Here is a 23,548-nt window from a genome sequence, read left to right as displayed (position 1 = left end):
CGGCCGCCCCATCTGGGAAGTGAGGAGCGCCTCTGCCCGGCCGCCCCATCTGGGAAGTGAGGAGCGCCTCTGCCCGGCCGCCCCGTCTGGGAAGTGAGGAGCGCCTCTGCGGGCCGCCCCGTCTGGGAAGTGAGGAGCACCTCTGCCTGGCCGCCCCGTCTGGGATGTGGGGAGCGCCTCTGCCCGGCCGCCCCGTCTGGGAGGTCTACCACAGAGGCCAGAAGCAATGTGGGGGCTGGACGTGGTGGCTTACGCCTGTAGTCCCAGTACTCTGGGAGGCTGAGGCGGGTTGATCACTTGAGGCTAGGAGCTCGAGACCAGCCTGGCCAACATGGTGAAACATATGAAAAATACAACTGTCAAACCAACCAACGAACCAAGCGACAACAAAATAGGTCTGGAGTCATACTCTAATTTTTTCTATTTTCCTCCCTTTCTGATCCTTTATCCCACTTTCTTTTTCTTCCTCTTCCTTCTCCTTCTTCTTTGTCAAATAGAGGATTGAGTTATTATCATTGATCCATAATAAGTCCCTCTCTCATTTATTTTCTTTAATTCCCACCCCCCATTTCTATTCCCTGTCTTCCCATGTGCAACCTTCCTAATATGTTTGATATGCATCTTTTTGTTAGTATGTACTTTTAGAAAATGTTTATTGTTTTGTGTGCAAAAAAAAAAAAAAAAAAAAGAATAAAGAGATGATCTGGGGAGTCAGAGAAGATAATTTTGCCTAAAACAAGCGAGAAGTGGATAATAAGGAGAGACTAATCTGACTCAGCGAAATAAACAGATCCATGAATCCCAAATTGGGTAAATCCAAGAAGGGTCAGAAGAAGGCAGAATGGGAACATTCAGATGCACATGAAATTCAATGAATGAATCCTCTAGACTGGATTCTCTTTTTTCTCTGCATCTATCATTGTTGGCCATAGTTTATGTCTTAGGGGCCAGTAGCCGAAACAAAGTAGCACCTAAAGCCCTCTAGACAGCTGGTCTGAAAATGATGAACACTGCTTCGCAAACTTTAATGTGAGCTGTTTGGAAACTGAGACCCCTGAGCTTGTCTCTGATTTATTGCCACCAGTTTTTGCATGCAAGGACCACTCAGGCAATGCTTCTCAAACTTTCATATGCCCAGGAATCAGCTGGAAATCTTCTTAAACTGCAGATTTGGATTCGCTAGGTGGAAGGTCCGCCTGAGCATTTCCATTTCTTATAAGGACTCATGTGCTGCTGCTGATCCAGGGGTCCACTTTAAGAAGGAAGGCTGTTGAGATGATGTGAGAAGAAAGATGAGAGGCAGAAGGGCAGAGACAGAGATAATGAATGAATGAATGAATGAATGAATGAATGAATGAACACCTATGAGGAAGGAAAGCCTGGAGCCAGGCTTGTTCTTTTGTGTTAAGCCCTGAAGATGCTATTGTTGGGAGGGAAGCGCCAGGATCAAAGGGTTCTGCTGAGAAGGTTGAGTAGGCAGAGGATGGTGCAACAGGAGAAATCCTGCTAGCCTCTGCATATGATTCCCTCCACAAATATGAGACAGGAATTCCTTGCACCCCTTGGTCCATGCAAAACAAGGCTTATCCTGGAGGGCAATCTCAGGGCACCTGGTGAGGGTCAAACAGGGCCACTCCAGGGGTAAACTGGTTAGCAGGTAAGCACATGTCTAAATAGAACTCCTCCCCTCCATACCTGAAATGCACTGATAATACATTCACACATGATACGTTCTGGTCCCAGGACCCGGTGGGGGGCCGGGGGTTGGGGGGAAGGAAACCAGTCACGGACAATCTCAAAACACATGCTAAATGGGCAAAAAGTTGATTTGTATTTACTGACTGTAAAGAGGAAAGACATCAATGGCCCCACCTGCCTTGATTGAAGACCCCGAGGCTCCTGCTGCTGAGGCACACACATCTGCTGAGGCACACACATCTGCTGGGGCACACACATCTGCTGAGGCACACACATCATCTGCTGAGGCACACACATCATCTGCTGGGGCACACACATCATCTGCTGAGGCACACACATAATGGAGTCAAGCCAGGGCCTCTCCCTCCACAACTAGGTATGCTCACTGTTTCCAGCTTTCCTATTCCATTCCTTTGTAGGATCTGGGAGTCTCCTCTCCTTCTAGCTGCCAAAGAGAATGATGTCCAGGCCCTGAACAAGTTGCTCAAGTATGAGGATTGCAAGGTGCACCAGAGAGGTAAGAAGCAGAAACGCAGCATGATCTCCTAGGCGAGCCCCACACATGGGGCCTCCCAGGAGTGCCCAGGACCTTGTGCCATTGGCCTCTGAATCTATTGTCTCCAATCTGCTGTCCCACGGAAGCCATATAACCCACCTCTCTGTAAATGCCAGGAGCCATGGGGGAAACAGCGCTACACATAGCAGCCCTCTATGACAACCTGGAGGCCGCCATGGTGCTGATGGAGGCTGCCCCGGAGCTGGTCTTTGAGCCCATGACATCTGAGCTCTATGAGGGTGAGGGCCCATGGGCCTGGGGTGAAGAGCAGGAGTGACTGGTTGGGTATTTCAAGTCAGTCTCTGCGGTGGATAATTTGGGAAAGACAAAGGGGATCTGAGCCTCCTACTCTTTCTTTCTCTTCTCTGCCTCCCTTCCGCGTCAGTCCTGACTGCCCGTCACTAGAATGCCTGCCCCCTGAAATGCCAGGGGCCTAGAGAAGAGGAAGAGATGGGCAGCAGCTGGATCCCCTGGGAATCCTGAACACCCGAGGGCTCCCTGTTCTCCATCCCAGGCTACCCATGAGGGAAAGAGACCAGGGGTGCATATGGGAGGGACCCCTGCAGGATCCTGGGGACAGACCCGTGACTGACAGCTATCTCTGGGCCAGGTCAGACTGCACTGCACATCGCTGTTGTGAACCAGAACGTGAACCTGGTGCGAGCCCTGCTCGCCCGCAGGGCCAGTGTCTCTGCCAGAGCCACAGGCACCGCCTTCCGCCGTAGTCCCCACAACCTCATCTACTTTGGTGAGAGCAGGGCTGGGCTTGGAGGACGGGCAGTTGGAAAGGTGGGAAAGGCAAGGCAGGGCAGGGCCGGGCAGAGGATCCTGCCTTCAGCTGTATCTGTTGGGCAGCTGGGAGGAGCAATCCTTCTAGGGCTTAATTAGACTAGAGGCCAATTTACCCCACAACCCTTCCTCTGGTTCTGCAGGAAAAGTGTCCTCAAGCCCTGAGCTGAGATGTGGGGGAAGATAAGGCTGTCACTTGGGGGAGACTGCCCACCCCATCCTGCCATCCTGCACTCTCCTACCATAGATCTCTCTGTGTCCACAGGGGAGCACCCTTTGTCCTTTGCTGCCTGTGTGAACAGCGAGGAGATCGTGCGGCTGCTCATTGAACATGGAGCTGACATCCGGGCCCAGGACTCTCTGGGTAAGAGCTGGGATGGGGAGGGGAGCTGGGATACTGCAAGGAGTGAGGGCAGGGTGAGGAGAGGGGCTGGGACCTTCAGGAAGCCCCTAGGGTGGGGATGGGGACATCAGGGACTTTAGGCCAGTGGCCACATGATACCCTGTGTCCTCCCCAGGAAACACAGTGTTACACATCCTCATCCTCCAGCCCAACAAAACCTTTGCCTGCCAGATGTACAACCTGCTGCTGTCCTACGACAGACATGGGGACCACCTGCAGCCCCTGGACCTTGTGCCCAATCACCAGGGTCTCACCCCCTTCAAGCTGGCTGGAGTGGAGGGTAACACTGTGGTGAGAGACGCTCCCCATTAGAAAGAGGTGTCTTTCTAATGACCCTCAACCTACCCCACTGGCCCTGGGAGAAACAGAAGTGAACACAACCCCTGGTGCTTAGATCCCATTCTCAACTCAGAAATTTGTCAACCCCTCTCACTCTTGTTACCTGTTCCCTTTCTTGCCCACTCCTTTTCCCCTGAGGCATTGGGGGTTACAGAGTCTGGATCCCATGCTGGGATTGCCTGTAATGCCCCAGCCCACCTTCCCTTTCAACCCCCAGAGCAAGGCCCTCCAGCCTCTCGTCTCCCCTTTCCAAGCTCTGCAGGGAGTAATGGGAGAGGATGAGGAACCTATGAATATCACTGTGAATGTGGGTTCTTCTGCCCTCTAAAGGCTGTCATCAAAATGAAAGGGCAGCCACCCTCTCCAGGGGCGCTGTCCTCCTGCACATGCATCTTATCCACACTCTGTGACAGTCCCCTTTGCTTACTGCTCCTGAGTCATCTTCACTTTTCCTTAGATGTTCCAGCACCTGATGCAGAAGCGGAAGCACACCCAGTGGACATATGGACCACTGACCTCGACTCTCTATGACCTCACAGAGATTGACTCCTCGGGGGATGAGCAGTCCCTGCTGGAACTTATCATCACCACCAAGAAGCGGGAGGTACAGCTCATGACAGCAGGCTGTGGCTGGGGAGGGGTGTCAGGGTCTCTGAGCCGCCTCTTCTCTTTCTGTTGTAGGCTCGCCAGATCCTAGACCAGACGCCGGTGAAGGAGCTGGTGAGCCTCAAGTGGAAGCGGTACGGGCGGCCGTACTTCTGCATGCTGGGTGCCATATATCTGCTGTACATCATCTGCTTCACCATGTGCTGCATCTACCGCCCCCTCAAGCCCAGGACCAATAACCGCACCAGCCCCCGGGACAACACCCTCTTACAGCAGAAGCTACTTCAGGTGACACCCTCGTAGGAGCAGATGAGCAGGGCAGGACTTGGCTCTCTGTCCTCAGAGACTGGTGTCCCTTTCCTTCCTCACACCATTTCTCCCCTTGCTCTAATCTCAAATATATGGGTACAAACTCAAAGTGCATGCCCACAAAAACATACATATGCTCTTACTGTGAGAGCAGAGTTTGAGAAGAGCCAAACCTAACAGATTAAAAAGAATCTGCTGAGGCTGGTGACCCTGGGCACCATGGAAATGCAGGGCAGAGGCCTGAAAGCCCTGAGCATTTTGACTGTTCTCCTCCCCCATTAGGAAGCCTACGTGACCCCTAAGGACGACATCCGGCTGGTGGGGGAGCTGGTGACTGTCATTGGGGCTATCATCATCCTGCTGGTAGAGGTGAGGTGTGGATGGACTCTGAGTGAGGCTGTCTGCCCCAGGAATCCAGCCCAAGTTCCGGTATCTGAGTACCTTTGTGTCTCCCTGACTTCTCTTCAGATTCCAGACATCTTCAGAATGGGGGTCACTCGCTTCTTTGGACAGACCATCCTTGGGGGCCCATTCCATGTCCTCATGTAAGTTTCCTTCCTCTCACTCCCATCCCTTCCCTCAACAGGGCTCCAGTTCCACTCCCTGGATTCCTGACCTCTCAAGAACCTTAGCTCCAGAGCCCCCTCTCTAGTGCTGTGTGTATGACCCTGTGCATTGAGTGTGGGGAGGCTGAATCTGCATGTGTGGGTACTTTCCCAGCGACATTCTTGCTGTCAGGTCCCCAGGATCATCCCAGCCCTTCCTTCATTGCCCTCCTCCCTGCTCTCCCAGCATCACCTATGCCTTCATGGTGCTGGTGACCATGGTGATGCGGCTGATCAGTGCCAGCGGGGAGGTGGTACCCATGTCCTTTGCACTCGTGCTGGGCTGGTGCAACGTCATGTACTTCGCCCGAGGATTCCAGATGCTAGGCCCCTTCACCATCATGATTCAGAAGGTCAGTCCTCCCCCAAAGCTCCCTAGAGAAAGGCCCCAGAGCCACAGTCAGCAGACGGTCCCATAAAGGGCCGAACAGTAGACATTGCAGGTTCTGCAAGCCACACATGGCCTCACTGCATGTTTTTCTTTTTTTTTTTTTTAACAATCCTTTAAAAATGTAGAAACCCTTTTCAGTTCAAAGGCCACATCAAAACAGGTCAGGTACATCTGGTCCACAGGCCATAGATAGCCAATCCCTGTCCCAGAGGGTGGAGCGGTGAGACTTGTCGGGGTTAGACCTGTTAGAGGCTGGATGGGGCAATTGCTTGGGGAATGTGTGCAGATGTTCTCTGCCTCCTGCTCCCGCTAGATGATTTTTGGTGACCTGATGCGATTCTGCTGGCTGATGGCTGTGGTCATCCTGGGCTTTGCTTCAGGTAATCATCTGTCCAGGACCAGGGGCCACGGCAGGGAGGAGATGAGAAAATCTAGGGGGCACTGGCTCTGGCTAAACTTGGGGAGGAGGAGTAATGTAGAGATCAGAGGAGAACTATGGTATCAGAGGATGGGACGTCCTCCAGAGGTGAGAAAAATCGGGAGTGTTAGGGAGAGGTAGCTCTCAGGATCAAGAAGATGAGGCTCATAGAAAACTAGGGACCGTAAAAACCCAAAGTCTGGAGCACTGCAGAGCTGGGGATATTGAGATGAAGGGACCATTTGGACATGCACGCAGAGCCCGGGGTGGGCTGGCCGTCTGCATGGTTGCCATGGTAACCCTCACCCCCTTGGGTGGAGCAGCCTTCTATATCATCTTCCAGACAGAGGACCCCGAGGAGCTAGGCCACTTCTACGACTACCCCATGGCCCTGTTCAGCACCTTCGAGCTGTTCCTTACCATCATCGATGGCCCAGCCAACTACAACGTGGACCTGCCCTTCATGTACAGCATCACCTATGCTGCCTTTGCCATCATCGCCACACTGCTCATGCTCAACCTCCTCATTGCCATGATGGGCGACACTCACTGGCGAGTGGCACATGAGCGGGATGAGCTGTGGAGGGCCCAGGTGAGCCCCCTGGTGGCAGGGAGGTTTAGGGCAAGTCATCCCCTTCCTATCAAGGAACCTGCCAAGCTGAGAGGCAGGATATCTAGACCCCACTTATGTTTGGACAGTTGTGGCAAAGCAAGCAAAATCATGCAAAATGTACAGAAGCACTGATTAGCAATTCAACCAGGCAATACTGGAATCGCTGAGAAGAATGCCTCACAGTTTTCTCAACAGTTAAAAGCTCAGTGTTTTCTAGAGGAATCAACAAGAAATAAATCAAAAGAAAATTAACGGTGGCTAAAATTGCACTCAGTACATTTTGTTCCCAAATAAAAACTGGAGTATCAAGTCTTCTTCATAATATTTAAGTCTGCAAAATTTGATGTGGAAAGCTGGATGTGTTAAAAAATAATGGCACCCAAACTTCCTATAGTAGCAGAAGCTATCTTCAGCCAGATCTTCAAGATAGGGAAAGAAGACCATGAGATGAATCAAATCCTCATTTAAAAAACACCTAGAAAATAATTGATCTAAAAAGGTCATTTCAGCAAAATAATGGAAATTTCCCAAACTGGAAGGCATTTAACTATGCTGTGTAGAAAACGGAGTGGAAAAACTAAGCTGGGAAAAAAGGTTCGCTCAGAAAAGTATTTTCTCCAGGAATATATATTGATATTCTAAGTGGGATGTTTATAAGTGGCCTTTATGTCTGTAGGGTCAAAATATCTGGGAGCCCTTAAAAGCCCTTTCTATTTGCTTTCTCTGGTGCCTGTGCTCCTGGGAATGGGGCTTCCACCTCCTGTCTTTCTCCTGCCTCTGGCCTGGCTGCGTCATGGATGTCAGGTCATTGGGTAAAGAATTGTTGGTCTCAAGCTCTATCAACTCTCTCCCACTGAAGCAGGTCAACAAAGGCTGCCCCACCTCCCAGATCCAGGGGTGTTGTTCATCACCTCCGGGGAAACCACAAGCTCTCAAGTTTCCTTGCCGTTGCTAGCCTGTTAACCTTTGCCCTGCATCCTCTCCTCCTCTCGCCTTCTTCTCCGTCTGCAGTTCTCTTTCCTCTGTCTGCACCCAGCCTCATCTCTGACTTCCCCTTTTGTTCCCATATGCAGATCGTGGCCACCACGGTGATGCTGGAGCGGAAGCTGCCTCGCTGCCTGTGGCCTCGCTCCGGGATCTGCGGACGGGAATATGGCCTGGGGGACCGCTGGTTCCTGCGGTGAGTGACATGCGGGGGTAGGTGTCCCCTGAGAAGCCTCATTGGCAGGGTGTCCCTCTGCTCAGACAGCTTCCTGCTCCTGGGGTCCCTGTGGAGCCCTGTGTGCTCCCTAGGCTCTATGCTTGTTGATAGAGCTGGTGAGGAAGGGGCGCCGTTTGGAGCTCGGACTTCTCAAAGCATCCAGGGAGCCTGTGGCAGAGCCTGCTGCTTCCTGAGGCCTAGCCGCCAAGGGGCCAGTGACCGCAGCATCCACCATGGCTGCAGAGAAGGGAAAAGGCCAGCAATGGCGGGATGGGAGGACCAGGGGATAAGAGACAAGCATCCTTCTTGGATCTGCTCTTCAAGTCCTGGCTGTGTCTCAAGTCCTCCTGCATTCCACAGGGTGGAAGACAGGCAAGATCTCAACCGGCAGCGGATCCAACGCTACGCACAGGCCTTCCACACCCGGGGCTCTGAGGATTTGGACAAAGACTCAGTGGACAAACTAGAGCTGGGCTGTCCCTTCAGCCCCCACCTGTCCCTTCCTACGCCCTCAGTGTCTCGAAGTACCTCCCGCAGCAGTGCCAACTGGGAGAGGCTTCGGCAAGGGACCCTGAGGAGAGACCTGCGTGGGATAATCAACAGGGGTCTGGAGGACGGGGAGAGCTGGGAATACCAGATCTGACTGCGTGCTCTCATTGCGCTTCCCAGAACTTGCTCTCATTTTCCTGGGAGCATCAGACAAAACAAAAACCAAACACCCAGAGGTCTCATCTCCCAGGCCCCAGGGGAGCAAGAGTAGCAGCATGAATGCCAAGGAATGTACGTGCAGAATCACTGCTCCAGGCCTGCGTTACTCCTTCAGCTCTGGGGCAGACGAAGCCCAGCCCAAGCGCAGGGCTGGCAGGGCGTGAGGAGCTCTCCTGCGGCCTGCTCATCACCCCTTCCGACACGAGCGCTGCACGTCAGAGCACTGTAAAAACAGGCCAGCCTGCTTGGGCACTCGGTCTCCACCCCAGAGTTATAAGTGGGGAGAGAGAGAGCCCTTCCCAGGGCACCCGGGCAGATGCAGGGAAGCACAGAGCTTGTGGAAAGCGTGTGAGTGAGGGAGACAGGAGCGGCTCCGGGGGTGGGAAGTGGGGCTAGGTCTTGCCAACTCCATCTTCAATAAAGTCGTTTTCGGATCCCTGCCCAGCTGCCCTTCTGCATCTCTGCGGTGCCACCTGCCGGCCCCACCCCTCTGCTCCCACATCGAGGCCTCCCTCACCCTTCCTTGCAGACTGAGGCCTCACCACACCGAACTTGCAAATTCCCTTCTTTCCCTTTAATGAGGAGGGGGCTGGTGGAGAGGAGGAGGACCGGGGAATGCAGCCATCGGGAGGGTCGGGTTTGGTGTGGGGCATCTCTCTCAGAGGCTGTTGGAGCCCGGCTCACGTCCCACATGTCCCTTCTCGGACCAGTGTCCAGGGCTGAGTCACGGGCATCGTCATTCTCAGACTTCCACTGAGCCCTGCTGCCTCAGGTGTTGCTGAAGGAGCTGGATGTGGTGCAGCAGCTTCTTCTGGTGGCCAGCCAGGGTGATGCCCAGGGCAGGCAGGTCTCTGATGGGGAGGGAGGGGATCAAATCTGGGCCAGCTTCTCCGAGATCCCCCATACGAGCCCCCAGCCAGGGGCCCGGAGCATTCGCCCCCACCCCACCACTCCCTGCTTACTCCAGGCTGAGCTGAGCCACATCACTGAAGGTACAGAGGCCAAACTTGGAGAAGTTGTCCTGGTAGCACTCCAGTCCAATGGCTGAAAGCCAGGCCTGGGGTGAGTCCAGACAAGGAAAGTCCAGGGCCACAGGGGTCAGAAGGGCCTGGGAAGGCCTAAGAGGGGAGGGGCAAGCAGGGTCAAGGTCTCCTCTTCATCTTAGACCCTCTCCTCAGTTTTCTTTAGGTTTGCATCTACCCTCCCTGGCTTTCCCAGGCTCTAGCCCCAAGCTCCAGACCTTTCCCCTGGGTCCCCGCCAGCCTGCAGGGTATCTGGCTTGCGGATCATCTTGTCGAATGCAGCCACCAGCTGGTCAAAATAAGGCCGCCGGGCACGGTCCTTCTGCCAAGTGTCCAACATAAGTAGATGTAATCCAGGAGGACAGCCTGGAGGCGGGGGCAGCCGGAACTCCTGCTCTATTGCATTTAGTACCTGGGGGTCAGAGAAAGACTATGACGATGGGAAGTTTTGTTAGTAGAGGGGAGTACTTTGTTGGGTAAGAGGGTGGGCTGGAATCTGGTGGAGCATGAGGTTGGAGTGGAGAAGGAACTCGAAGATGTGGTAATCCAAGAGCCATGAGATCTTAGAATACAAATGGAGTAGAGAATGGAGGTCCTAGAATGTTCCAACCTGGGAGGGATCAGGGTGGGAAATCAGCAGTGTCTAGGTCGGTGCTCACCTCCTGCTCACTCATGTCCCAGTAAGGCCGTTCTCCATAACTCATCACTTCCCACATGAGTATCCCAAAGCTCCAGACATCACTGGATGTTGTATGCTTTCCATGTGCGATGACCTCTGGGGCTGCCCAACGAAGCAAACAACTTGGGCCCTGAGGGGTAAAGTCAAAAGCAAATAGTAATAATCATAGTAATAGTCACGTTCATTGAGCAACTACTATGTGCTCAGATATGTCGAGGGTTTTACATCAGGCATAACAACCCTCTAAGGTGGATGATATCATCTCCATTTCACAGAAGCCGAAGGAATAGTCACGTTTATTGAGCAACTACTATGTGCTCAGATATGTCAAGGGTTTTACATCAAGCATCTCATTTAATCCTCATAACAACCCTCCAAGGTGGATGATATTATCTCCATTTCACAGAAGCAGAAGGTGAAGCTTAGAGAAAGTGAACTTGTCCAAGGTCACAGAGCTGGAGAGCAGAGTGTTAAGAATTTGTACCCAGCTGTGCTGACTCTGGAGTCTGTGTAATCCCCACAATGGGGGAAGGGCAGGAGGTGGTTCTAGAGGTTGCAGGTCTCCTCCCCTCCTTCATCCCCTTTCTTTGTCTTGATCCCTGAAATCCCTCAAACCCCCTCGCCTAGGCTTTCATCTCCCCATCACACAGGACAGCCTCCCTCCTTTTAGGGACTATGACATCCCAGCTGAGGTACCTACCCCAGATTCCAGTTCACCCCCCACCCCAGCACCTGCTGGGCCATGCCACAAGGCCCCAGGCTGTGCCCCCAAGGCTGTGCTCTCACCTGAGGACTGTGGCCAAGACGGGCCACCTTGCACACCAAGTGGCTATTCACCAGCACGCTGTGGGCAGACAGCGAGCGATGGACGAAGGCAAAGCTGGACAGGTACTGCATGGCAGCAGCCACTCCCCGCTGCATGGCCACCAGCTGCAGGCTGCTGAACTGGCCCTCCCGCTGCTGAGGGGCAGGGGCAGGGGCAGGGGCAGGGGGCAGAGGTCAGTGATCGGAGACAGGGGGAGACCTCAACATACTGCACAGCAGACACCAGCATGAGAGGGGGAGGGTGTGGAATCAGAAGATGGCTGGGAAGGAAGGACAGAGGCCATGCGAGGTGGGGTGGTAAGAAGCAAAGACACAGGACCCTGTCTCCTGGAAGCTTTCCTGGACCCAAGGACCCTCCTCCTTCACCCAGGCTGGACTGACCCTGAGGAAGCTGTCCAGGGGGCCAAGCTCCATGAACTCCGTCAGCACCATGAGGGGTCTGCTCTTGGTGACCACGCCCTCCAGCCGCAGGATGTTGGGGTGCTGGAACTGACCCAGCACCGCGGCCCGGCCCAGGAAGGTCATCTGCAGGCTTTCGGCGCCCCCGGCCCACAGGGCCTGGATGGCCACAGTCTGCTCCCTCCGTCCCCGCGGCTGCAGGCGGCCCCGGCGCACTTCTCCGAAAGAGCCTGGGAGAATAGGTGTAGGTTGGAGTGGGGATCAAGGCTCACAGCGTCCTGCTGTGTTTGGATGGGACTCTGGCCAGGGGAGGCCACAAGGGAGCCCCGTCGCTCTGATCCCTGCCTTGCCTCTGCTGTACCTGTCCCAATGACCTCCTCAATCTTGATATAAGCAGGATCAACCTCCCGGGCAAGTTCTCGGATGGCCTGGCAGGGGTCCTCGTAGGTGGAGGGGTCGATGTAATACTTCACCCCGAGTCCTGGAGGGGTGTGGAGTATGTTATGAGCGTGTTGTGAAAGGCAGGGCTGCCCGCGCACCCCAGACATGCCCACTTACTTCCAGAAGATTGTGCCAAGGAGCGCCCTCAATCTTGAGGGGATCCAGCCTTGCCTGCCATGTGCCCCACCCATGTGTTCCCCAGCCCCACCCATTTCCTCTCCTCACCCCCACCTGGGCTGCTGTATTGCTGCAGCTGCTCTGTGTAGCCAGTCCCACGCCGCTTCCTGAGGAACAAAACAGTGACAGGGGATGACGCTCCCATCTCCATCCCCTTGCTGCCCCCTTGTCACCCTCGCAGACTGCTCTTTAGTCGGTCTGTGGAGGGGGGACGCCAGCCTGGCCCTCCTGCCCACCTCCACGTGGGGCCCAGGGCAGGGGCTGGCTGACGGGAGGAGTGCCAGTGTGAGGTTTCTGCAGCGGGCTCCAGACTTGGCAGGACTTGAGGTTTGGCTGTGGAGTTAATGGTGCTGGGCAGAGTTGGGCAGGGGTGGGGACTCACCGCTGGAAGACAACCGCCAGCACGGTGATGGCTGCCAGCAGGAGGAAGGCCAAAGCCCCCAGGATGGAGCCGATCACCAAGGAGAGTCTCTCCGGAAGCTGGGAGGACAGCTCCCCTGGGGGACCAGCCGACAGGGTCACAGGTGGGCCAGGTCTCTCACAGGTGCTTGTTCATGTGCCCAGGCACCCACACACACCACAGGCACACACAACACGCACGCGCATGCTGCAAACCTCCCACATCCATGCACAGGGACACACAACACACACACACGCCCACGGCCCTCCCACAGCCACACACAGGGACACACAACACACACACACACATGCCCACAGCCCTCCCACATCACACTCAACATGCATACATACCCTACAACCCCCCATCTCCCCGAGTAGCCCCTAGGTCAGCTGCTGAGCAAAAGGCACTCTCCTTTCCCACAGAACTTCTGGTTGGAAAGCACTGGGCCAGGGTTCAAGGCCGGACAGTCCCTGGGCCTCTCCTCACTACCCATTTGGGCCTTCACCTGCCCATCTGGCCCCTGACCCCCGCTCACCTTGAGGAAGCGTCTGGAAATAGACTTTGCCCCCGTAGGGGCCGTGGCCGGCAGCAGTCCGGGCCCGCACCTGGAAACCATAGATGTGGCCAGGGCTCAGCTGTGTCACGGTGGCAGTGTTGGTCTCGCTGGTCAGGGTGAAGGAGTGGGATTCGTCTTCTGCCTGGGGGTGACAGCCACTCACTCCCTGCTTGGCCCCCTCTTGCCCCTGCTTCTGCCCCTAAGGCCCCCAGCCACCCTCCCTGGTTGACAGGGCTCTCAGACACATGCCCAGTGCTGCAGGCTTCTGGGCACCTCTCCTTGCTCATTCAGCCTCTGGCCCCCACTGTGGGGACTGTGAGCTCCTGCCAGCCCTGTTGCAGACTCCTCATTCCTCCTGCACACCTGGGCACCTCTGGGCCCCACTGTGGGGACCGTGAGCTCCTGCCAGCCCTGCTGCGGACCCCCACCCCCTCCTCCTGCGCACCTGGTCATAGTAGCGGAGCTGATAGTCCAGGATGTTCCCATTGGTCTGGTCGGGCTGCGGCCAGGACACCGTAATGCTGTTGGATGCCCGGCTCACCTGGTGCACCACAGGGACAGCAGAGGGCACTAGAGCGCAAAAGGAAAATTATTACGGGGCTAGGAGTCCCTGGGAGCAGGGTCAGCCTTGAGGGGAGGGTGGCAGGGGTGGACCAGGCTGGAGATCAGGAGTAGGGAAGGGGGCGCAAAGGAGCGGAGGCAGGGGACCCTGAAGGCCAAGGAGAAGGGCTCACCTTCATGGCTGGTGCTGACATTGATGGCTGCAGCCTGAGGAGGGTCAGGGCTGAGCTCAGACACCCCATTGACAGCCTGCACCTCTAAGATGTAGGGTACATGTGCCCGGAGTCCCCCCACTAACACTCGGCTCTCAGTCAGGCCTCTCTGGCGAGGGTCGAAGTGGACCTCATCCCTGCAGCGGCGACAAGTGCCCCCACCACCGCTGGCAGGCTCCTGGCGGCCCTCACACTCCTTGCACACGACATTGAAGAGCAGGTCTCCTCGACCCCCCAGCTCCCGAGGCAGGCGCCAGTGTAGCATGAGTGCTGAGCCTTGCACCTCAAACCAAAGCTCCTGGGGAGCCGATGGAGGACCTGGGGGGCCGGAGGATATGGCAGTCCAAGGGCCAAGAGGGCAGGAGTCGTGGGGGTGATTGAGGAAGGAAGGAGCCAGGGGAGGGTGGGTGGCCCATAGAGGAGGAGACAGAAGAGCATGGGGTGGGACCCATGCCAGAGAGGCAGGATGTGGGCCCAGGGAAGGATGGGTCAGGGAGAGAAGGGGGTGGGGACAGGGAGGGGAGGAAGCCAAGAAAATAGGGGAAAAACAAGTCACTCCAAACGCAAAGAGCCCCCAGTGTTGCCTGCTCCCCCCACTTCTGGCCCCTCTCCCAGTCTCTTTCCCATTGCAGGGCTGGGTGAGGAACTCACCAGTGCAGGGGGCCTCTGGTGGGTCGGAACTGGCCCGGAAGAAGCCCTCCAGGCAGGGGCAAACGGGGGCTGCTGGGTTGGGAGCGTGGCTGCGGGCAGGGCATGGTGAGCAGGGAGCATTCCCAGCAGAGGCCTTATAGAGCCCCCGTGGGCAGGCTGAGGAGGCAGAGAGGAGAGTGGGGGCGTCACACTCGCTCTGTCCACCCACCCTGAGCTCCCAACACACAGCAGGTAGGTATCCTCGCAGCCTTCTCTTCCCCAGAGCTGGTTCTCCTTTTCTTCCAAGACTGAACCCCACCCTCTCTTCCCTCAGGCAGAGATTTCTTCTGCCAATTGCTGGGACAGAATTGCATTTCCATGGATGGAGAAAGTGAGGTGCGGTGGGGGCTATAGACAGGCCCAGTGCCAGATGTGGGTGTTCCCGGCTTATTGCATAAGCTCCCTCTGCGGAGGCCTGCTGCTGCAGTCATTCTCCCTAGCTGCCATCCACTGCCTTCCTCTACTTGCGTCCCTGTCACCTGGCCCAGCAAGGCAGGGACCCTCCCAACAAAAGGGTGAATGGGAACCAAAGGACTCTATTCCATAGTAACCCTGGAGCTGGAGCTAAACTCCTTTTGGTCTCCATCACTTCTCAGGCCTGAAGACTTAGGAGAAGGCAATTGCTGTGAAAGACTCCAGAAGATTCCAGAAATTTCAGATGAATGGGTGATAGCAAGTTTGAGTGCTTTAAGAAATAAAATTAGGGAAAATTGGGGTCCTTTCCTAAGATGGCTTATTCCTGACCTTTTGCAGATAAAATGAATTTTGGGGTGTTCAGAAGAGGAGCCCAAAGGCTGGGGGTGGGTGGGAGGTGTCAGGCAAGCACAAGACGAGTGGGCTCTCACCTTGGCAGGCCTTGTCTCCTCGTGCTGGTTGGAATCCAGGCTGGCAGCGGCAGCCCCCGACAGCTACCATCCACTTGCCCTCCCCGTTGCAGTGCAGCCTAGGGGGGCTGCCTCCCGCCTGGCCCCCTACTCCATCCTCCTCTGGCTCTGCATGAGCCACACAGGTGCCCACAGCTGCCACCAGGGAGGCCCCCCCAGCCCCACTGGCCTGCGTCTCTGGAAAGGAGGCAAAGGATCGGAGCACGGCGGGGCAGGTGTAGGAGAAGAGCCTGACAGCAACCAGGGCCAGGCAGGCTCCCGTGTCCTGGAAGGCCACGTAGAAGCCGCGTTGGGTGAGAGGCCCAAAGCTCCGCTCTTTGACGTTCAGTTGCAGTCCAGCCCGCTGCCCAGCCCCGTGGGGTCCCACAGCCCACGCTGCAGAGGAGGAAGAGGAGGAGGAGGAGGAGGGAAAGCTCTCGTCTGCTGCAATTGTGTCCACCTTGGTCCAGCGTTTGAGGTGCCAGGAGGAAACGCTGTCAGGGCTGTCGGGCTCCTCAGCCTGACGGTAGTAAAGGGTGAAGGTCTCCCGGCAGGTGCCGCCGCTCACGCCCAGGCTGGAGCATGCCCGCACAGAGAAGTGGAGGCGAATGTGCGCCCTCTGGGCCCCGCGCCGCTCCACAAAGTGTGTCTGCAGCCAATTGTCCTGCCCGGTGCCTGGAGGGGCCCCTGCCACATGACATGCCTCAAAGGTCCGAGTCAGGCGTCGCTGGTCGTCCAGAACACTCACCTCGTCCCACTGCAGGAAGGGCCAGGAGAAGCTTTAGGGGCTCCAGGCTTAAGCAAGGCGAGGTAGAGGGTAAAGGGAAGGGGACGTTATCTCTTCCACTGAGACTTAAAATTAATGACAAGCAAAGCAGATAGAGGATACCTTGAAATCTTGGTGCTCTAGAGGGAGGGATCCTTTTCCCATAATCCTCACCCAGGGTTTCCTTCATGAATTCCACTCTCCAGGGAACAGGGAGGGGCAGGGACAAGGGATTCAGGTTCAGAATCAGAGTGGCACTCACCCCCCCTGGTGGGTAGGTGAGCCAGCCAATCTCAGATGTCTCTCCAGTGGTGTCCAGCAATACCTCTGCCCAGAAATAAGAGGGGCACACAGTGGCCAAGCCTCCAGCCAGCACTGCCTGCCCCTACTCTATTCCCACCGGGAACAAAAGAATGCCCCCCCTGGGCCCATGTCTTTACCAGCAGGAGCACAGCTGTCTGTCAGGGTCCTTTCTCTGACAAATCTGATGTGGGTCTTCATTATCCTCACCATGCCTTTCCCTTGATTGATGTCTCACTCTTATCTACCTTTTCTAAATCTTTCCCACTTCCCCCTTGCACTGGGTCTCTATGGCAGGTCAGGGTTCTCCTGTCTCCCCTCCCTCTTACCTTCCAGAGCCAGAACTGAAGACACCAGGAGCAGCACCCATAAGCTACACACCATGCCCGCCAGTCTGTTCCCTAACTGGGCAGCCCCTTCAGTAGCCATGGGACATCTTCAGGGCGTCCACCATCGCCCCAGCCACCACCCTGCTCCTGGGTGGGGCTGCAGCTTTTGCAAGACTCAGGGTGTACAGCTAAGCTTGCTTCCTGAGGAGACACACAAGACCAGAAGAGGCAGGTGGGAAGAAAGTGTTTCTTCATATACAGCCCAGGCTCCAAAAGCTGACCCCGTGTCTGTGTCTCCTCCTATAGCTCTCAAATCGCCCCAGCACCCACCATGGGACAGAAGCCAGGTTGCCTACTGCCTCTCCTGAGCCTGTGCACATTTGACCATCTTGGAGTGTTCATGCTTACTCCCTGTGTGGCCCTGTCGCTGTGTTCATTTCTCACAGCTCTCACTCCTAGAAGTGGGGCAGAGGGTGTTTCTGGGTCAATCTTACCCTTTTTTTTTTTTCTTCTGCAAGAGGTTATTCCAGTTCTTTCTCTTTATTTACTCTCCTCCCTTCCTCCAACAGCCACCCTGTATTGGAAGTTAGAAGATTTTCATTAAAGGCAGCTGGTTAAGAAGCTGCTGCATCCTACGGACACATGAATTGAATCCTCACAACACCGCCCCACCCCGGATGGTCCTGGATGCTCTAGAAATTTCAGAGGGGCAGTGAAGCAGTGAAGCGGGAGGGACACAGGAAGATGGCTGTGGGGTATGATGGGAGGGAAGGGACCAGAATAAATGCAGAAAGAACACAGGCATGAAGATTCGGTCTGATAAATGAGACAGTGCAGGGAGGGGGCAGAGCTATGGAGGTCTGGCATACACTTTGTGAACAAAGATCCTCATGCCCCAAGGGGTGCATGTTTTCCTAGAGCTTACAGAAGAATAACCCTATGGCTTTTACATATGAAAAGATGCTTCTCGTTTGCTCACATTGAAAGGAAACCATGTTAAAACCACAGCAACAGGCCATTTGTTATAGAAGGAATATTTGTGCCTCCCACCCCCACCATTCATATGTTGAAATCCTAACTCCCAAGGTGATGGTATTAGGAGGTGGGGCCTTTGGGAGGAAATTAGGTCATGAGGGTGGAGCCCTCACTGATCATGAGATTAGTGCCCAGATGAAAGAGACCCCAAAGGGCTTTCTCACCCTTTTTCTGCCATTCGAGGACACAACAAAGAGGGCAGTCTGAAACCTAGAAGAGAGGCTTCGCCAGGAACTGACCATGCCGGCACCCTGATCTTGGACTTCCCAGCATCCAGACTGTGAGAAAGATATTTCCATTGTGTATAAGCTACTAGGTCTATTGCACTTTGTTATGGCAGCCACAGTTGCCTAAGACACCATTTTTACCATGTTGGAGAAGGTATGGGAAATAGGTTCTCTTGTACATACTCTGCTTGAGTCCAAATTGGAATATTCTCTTGGGAGGACAATTGGGTAATACCTTTCCAGCAGCTACATTGTAAGAATGTTTCCTTCAGGTACTGTATATTTGTATGGGTTTGCACAGATGTTTGAACAAAGACATTAATTGCAAATTGTTTATAAGAGAAAAGGCTGTAAACTAACTGTCCATCAATTGGAAGACGGTTAAAAATTATGGTACATCCTTAGAAATATGGGCAACTGTTTATGCACTAATATGAAAATCATTTCCAAGTGAAAGTGGGACAAAGGAGAACAGTGTAAAGTAAGCTCCCCTTTGTTAAGAAGGATATATACACATACATATGTATGGAAGGATATCTATGGAAGCGCACCCAAAACCTGTGAAAAAGGCAAAGGAAGTGGACTGAGACCCAGTGCAAGGGAGACTTACTTTCATTGGATTCTCATTAATTGTATCCGTTTAAATTTTTGCATTCTTAAACTCTTGCATGTGTATTATTCTTTCAACTAAATCATTAAAATTTTCTTTAAGACTATAGGATAATAACTACTTAGTAAAGTTAATCAAAACAGTGTTCATACCCTCTTAATGCCTTCTCAGAACTATGTAGTAAGCTATCTCGTATATAAAACCTTCTTGTGCCTTCAGAAGGCACACCATTAAGCTCATGAGCAAATGAACAGAAGGAATAGCTACCTCCAGTGTCACAATGAAGACAAACAGGCTGGGCACCTCCTTTGCTTGTTGATCTAGAGATTGGTGGTTCTCTATCTCTCCTCGTGTCTGAGTCTCAGAAGTCTGTGAATTGGGTGGACTATAATCCCTTTATTTCTGTGAAGAAAGAAAAGAGACATGTTGCCCAGATTGCTCAAAAGACATGGAACTGAGAGGAAAAAAAAAAAAAGCCAATTAGAAGAGAAGTTGTGATTTGTTTTTCCTGGATATATATGGCCTTGGGATTGTTGAAAACTATCATAAAACAAAAATCAAACTATGAAACTTTGTGACAAATATGAAAATCATAATTTGATTCCTGCTAATTTTTTTCTGGTACTGCAGGCTGTGCTCTCCATGAAGTTATCACGGAAAGACACCATTTCTACATATGTGTGGGCTGATGTAGAGTGGGCACCTGCCAACTAGCCCCTGAAACTCACCTTTTATACATCTTTAACCCTATTTGTGAAATAGAGAGTTCAATTTACAGCCTATGGAGACAAGTAAGGAGCATTTCCATATGGAAAATTGCTCTTAAGTAATGTTCTTTGCAAAAATGTCTGAAATGCTACTAGGATCCTTCACAGATGAAATAAATGCTTTGGAGAGGAACGGGGAGATCATGAAGTAAAAAGCAGGCATAGCTATTAAATTCTGTAACCTTGGCACCATCACCAATGGCTGTTTAATAAATATCCTAAAGTAATTCATGTTGTAAGTGCATCCCCCCAAACTCTCAATGGCTTAATTTGGAGATGTGCTTGACACACTGAAGCAAACTAGAGTCACAGAGTCCTTAGAAATACTGTTATCAGGGAAAGAAAATGCCAGCAGCAGGTTTTTAAACAATGAAGGCTATTTTACCACTTGCCCAGAAGTTATTCTTTAAAACAGTCTCTTTCTTTCACTCAGAACATGGATGGATTCTGTAATCTGTACAAAGAAGAAACAGTAAGCCCTGTGTCTTCTCAAGCTTACAACTAGACAAATAATCATGAAGAAGGAACAATAAATATTTTGGAAATATTTCAATGAATTATTTTGAAAGACAGCCAAACAAGATAGAAAAGATGCGCTGCAGATAATATCAGCTGTCCAATATGGAACACTCTGGAAGATGAATAGCAAGATATTTGCTTTGATGACCCGAACTACAAGGAACACAGTCACTTGTGGTTGCAATAGGGCGTGCTTGCATAGCCTTAGCATGCCTCGTAATGACAACATGAAGCTGGCCTCCCTCCAGAAGATCCAGAAAAGAGCAAAAGCAATTATGAAACATGGATGTTAAGGCCACTCAGCTTCTGCCATCAAGAAACAGCATAAAGAAAAGAAGAAAATGGAGACACTGCCTGTGGATGGCCACTTCAGCAATTTTTTGAAATTTTACTAAGAACAAAGATATTCATTAAAAAGAAATGGTTGAGGATCTTAAAGTACCCAGAAGGATACTTCTAATGTTTGATGAGGACCTCTTTTAGATTCAATCCAGAAGATTGAAGGTTATAAATACATTTTTTCAGAAAAAAAAAAAAAAAAATTGTTGCTGAGTCAGACTAGGAAGTTCGGTGAGTTCTTGCTTATCAAACAAACCAGATAAATTCAAGACTTTTAATTTTAATATATAAAAAGAATATGGGTGTACCCCTGTTGCAGGAATCCAAATAAAGAAAAAGGAAGCTTTATTAAGATATGGAATAAATTGCTGTCAGCAAATTCATACCACTGCAGATTCTTTTGAAGCCAATTTCAAAGGCAGAAACATAAGTGACAAGAACACGGCTGCTCCACATGCCTGGAATGCTAAGTAAGCAGGACTCAGAACTTGATTTTTCAAACGAGTCTTCAATGGTTGTGGGCATGGAGCATCTTCTGCATTTGGTCCAGGAGAGCATCCCAGGAACAGGCCAGTACCTGTCTCCTGCCACAGAGACGGGAAGCAGCCTCAGCAAGGCCAGGGCCCTTGCTCCTCTCTCACAGCCTGCTTGAGAGTCCTCTCTCCTCCAACTTACAAAAGGAACTGGCCAGTACTTAGAAATTCTCTAACACAAGAATGTGCAAAAGAACTTATCTCCTTTAGAGAAACATTCACATTTCAGATGTGTATAAGGTTTTAAAAATATAAAACCAGAAGCAGCAGAAATGTAAATATAAAATGATGGTGGAGAGAATGAGACTGATTAGACAAGGTTTTAGGTAACAAAAATTGCAGTCTATGACTTTATAATATTTTCTCAGCTTCTTTTATAGATATATCACTTAATATCTTTTTGATACAGTAGAGACAATAGATCCACAAGCCTGCTACATCTCTTTGGTTTACAAAAATAAGACTGTTTCTTAGGTATCAAGGTTGTGTTTTGTTTTCAGAAACTGGCAAAAATTAAAGATCGAGACCATCCTGGCTAACATGGTGAAACCCCGTCTCTACTAAAAATACAAAAAAAAAAAAAAAAAAATTAGCCGGACGTAGCGGCGTGTGCCTGTAGTCCTAGCTGCTGGGGAGGCTGAGGCAGGAGAATGGCGTGAACCCGGGAGGCGGAGCTTGCAGTGAGCTGAGATCGCGCCACTGCACTCCAGCCCGGGCAACAGAGCGAGACTCTGTCTCAAAAAAATAAAAATAAAAAAAAAGAATGATTTAAAATAAATTAAATTGGTAAATCGGTAAGAATTTAAAAAATTAACCGTGCTCCAATTAAATGTAAATATGATGCTTTCATGAGCAAATCAAGCTTACTTAATATAGTTTATGCACCTCAATCCACAAAGTGAATTTTTAAAGATCAAATAATGTAAGCCAAATAAGCTTGGAGGAAGGTAGGCAGAAGACATATTAGGCCATTAAAATGGGTTACTGTGGGAGGTAGAAATGAAGGATTGTAGGTGGGGGCATTAATTTTGCCTTATACATAATTCAATTATTTTTCTTGTTACAGTAAGCATACTTTATTTTTATAATTAACATAAAATCTCATAATTAAAATCTAAACAAAAAAAATTTGTAAAGCCTAGACAAATAAGCATACGTTTACATTTTATTCACTACCCACACCCTTTTCCTTCTATGTTTCAAAATATCCAGAAATGTTCATCTATAAGAATAAGGTAGAGGTGGAGATACAGTAGAAACTGAGAATGAATGAGTGAAATAATGCCAATGAGAAAAGCAAAATAATTGTTATCTCTGGCTAGTCTTTAAGCTTCTCTCCCAAGAAGTTCAAACTGTCCCGCTGCTGACATCGTGCATGCTTCTCTTCGACGATGTCAAGCAAAGGGATGATGAGGCTATGAAGGGACAGAGGGGAACCCAGGGGACTGTCCACTGGGAACACACAGTAAAGGGCATGGCCCCAAAGCAAGCCCAGACAGGAACAATTTAGTGAGACAAAGCAGGCTGCAGAGTCCAGCAGGGACAGAACAGTCCCGAGGGCAAAGGGGCTCGAGGTTTTATGTCTGGTGTGGTTGCTGGGCTGGTCCTTACACCTGTGAGCCACACAGGTCAGTGTAGGAGGGGTCAGTACCACAGGCCCTGTCCCCCATCCTGTTCCACAGCTGTTAAACGCCCAGGAAATTCCAGTATAATCCTTGCTCAGTTTAATGCCGAAGCCTCTATCCTTTAATCTCCACCTTGGAGATCTCTTCGTGCTCTGGCCTCCTGCCTTGAGAAGGATCCCATCATCAGGCTATGTGGAGGCATCCAGGACAGACAGTGAGGAGGTGGCTGTCCTCCCGCTCTTCTATTCCCTGCTTCCGTGGCTGGAGAAGCCAATTTGTAGATTACCTAGCAGAGGACAGTCCTGTGTCCCTGGAGGCCTCCAGCCCCTGAGAATGTCCCCCAGAGCACTGTGACTCAGACAAATGTGCCTCCCACTCCCAGGCTGTGGAGCTGGGGGAGGCTTTTAAGATGCAGGCAGTGTCTAGGTCTAGCCAGACAGCCACTTAGAATGAGCCACTCTGTGCACTGACGGGGGGACATGCGTGGCTCTGGAAAAGAGCATAAGGGAGGGTGTTAAGGCAGGAGGCAAATGTGCCCGAGAGATGAGTAAGTGGAAGGTTGTGGAAGAAAGCCCCTGAGTGCCAGGAGTAGCACCTGCGTCAGCAGTGCCTGAGGATGTGTCTACCTGGTGGAGTGTGTAAGGGAATGTGTATGAGGTGAGGTGGGCGGGAGCAGATGCTGTCTGTGTAGACGGAGGCTGTTGCTTTCCTGTGGCAGAAGAGTGCTGGTTCCGGAGTGGTTCCATGGGCCCTTCTTCCTCACCTTCGGCCCCTGCTCTACCCCCAGTCTGGCTGTGAGGTGCTCTTGGCCCCAGGAGGTACTTCTGCAGAAACACCTGGGCTGGGACAGGGAACCAAGCGGGGGGCGGGGGGAGTGGGTAAAGAAAGGGAAACCTGAGGCTTCCCAAACCCTCCAGAACCTGCCATCCTCCTTCTACCTAGAGTGGGGAGCGGGGTGGGAACTCAGGGTCTAGGGCCCAGGCTCAGGACAGGGTGATAGCAGAACAGCTGTCCGAGAAGGAAGATCCTGCCTTTCC

At 52.3% G+C, this 23,548-nt stretch overlaps 2 protein-coding genes across 4 annotated transcripts in view; one reads left to right on the top strand and one right to left on the bottom strand.

Annotated features, from left to right (window-relative positions):
- Positions 1 to 9,075, top strand: part of TRPV6 (transient receptor potential cation channel subfamily V member 6) — a 21,321-nt gene extending 12,246 nt beyond the window's left edge. Inside the window, exons 2-15 of the mRNA XM_032761993.2 lie at positions 2,118 to 2,215; positions 2,371 to 2,493; positions 2,865 to 3,002; positions 3,309 to 3,407; positions 3,562 to 3,737; positions 4,243 to 4,389; positions 4,467 to 4,679; positions 4,983 to 5,069; positions 5,169 to 5,245; positions 5,493 to 5,658; positions 6,010 to 6,076; positions 6,438 to 6,706; positions 7,801 to 7,907; positions 8,289 to 9,075. Coding sequence (XP_032617884.1) covers positions 2,118 to 2,215; positions 2,371 to 2,493; positions 2,865 to 3,002; positions 3,309 to 3,407; positions 3,562 to 3,737; positions 4,243 to 4,389; positions 4,467 to 4,679; positions 4,983 to 5,069; positions 5,169 to 5,245; positions 5,493 to 5,658; positions 6,010 to 6,076; positions 6,438 to 6,706; positions 7,801 to 7,907; positions 8,289 to 8,571 — 2,050 coding nt within the window. The 3' untranslated portion in view covers positions 8,572 to 9,075. The remainder of the gene's footprint in view (positions 1 to 2,117; positions 2,216 to 2,370; positions 2,494 to 2,864; positions 3,003 to 3,308; positions 3,408 to 3,561; positions 3,738 to 4,242; positions 4,390 to 4,466; positions 4,680 to 4,982; positions 5,070 to 5,168; positions 5,246 to 5,492; positions 5,659 to 6,009; positions 6,077 to 6,437; positions 6,707 to 7,800; positions 7,908 to 8,288) is intronic.
- Positions 9,076 to 9,188: 113 nt separating this feature from the next.
- On the bottom strand, positions 9,189 to 19,126 carry EPHB6 (EPH receptor B6). Of its 3 annotated transcripts, none has more exons than XM_032761989.2 (19): positions 18,996 to 19,126; positions 18,056 to 18,169; positions 17,351 to 17,430; positions 16,857 to 17,057; positions 16,490 to 16,554; positions 15,444 to 16,218; positions 14,560 to 14,715; positions 13,870 to 14,226; positions 13,581 to 13,705; positions 13,115 to 13,277; positions 12,562 to 12,676; positions 12,234 to 12,286; positions 11,923 to 12,042; positions 11,544 to 11,791; positions 11,124 to 11,297; positions 10,318 to 10,467; positions 9,877 to 10,070; positions 9,599 to 9,754; positions 9,189 to 9,487 (listed from the first exon to the last, which is right to left on the bottom strand). In XM_032761989.2, exons 4-19 carry the CDS (start codon positions 16,954 to 16,956, stop codon positions 9,379 to 9,381), a joined length of 3,060 nt encoding a protein of 1,019 aa, XP_032617880.1. In that variant the 5' UTR covers positions 16,957 to 17,057; positions 17,351 to 17,430; positions 18,056 to 18,169; positions 18,996 to 19,126; the 3' UTR covers positions 9,189 to 9,378. The 3 variants fall into 3 exon arrangements, with proteins under 3 accessions (XP_032617880.1, XP_032617881.1, XP_032617882.1); XM_032761990.2 differs by having other exon boundaries at positions 11,124 to 11,294; XM_032761991.2 differs by lacking the exons at positions 16,490 to 16,554; positions 16,857 to 17,057; positions 17,351 to 17,430; positions 18,056 to 18,169; positions 18,996 to 19,126 and adding an exon at positions 16,351 to 16,427.
- Positions 19,127 to 23,548: the final 4,422 nt, after the last annotated feature.

The sequence above is a fragment of the Hylobates moloch genome, unplaced genomic scaffold (genome assembly GCF_009828535.3).
Source record: "Hylobates moloch isolate HMO894 unplaced genomic scaffold, HMol_V3 SCAFFOLD_1, whole genome shotgun sequence".
Lineage (NCBI taxonomy): Eukaryota > Metazoa > Chordata > Mammalia > Primates > Hylobatidae > Hylobates > Hylobates moloch.
This window is presented reverse-complemented; position numbering and strand designations above follow the sequence as displayed.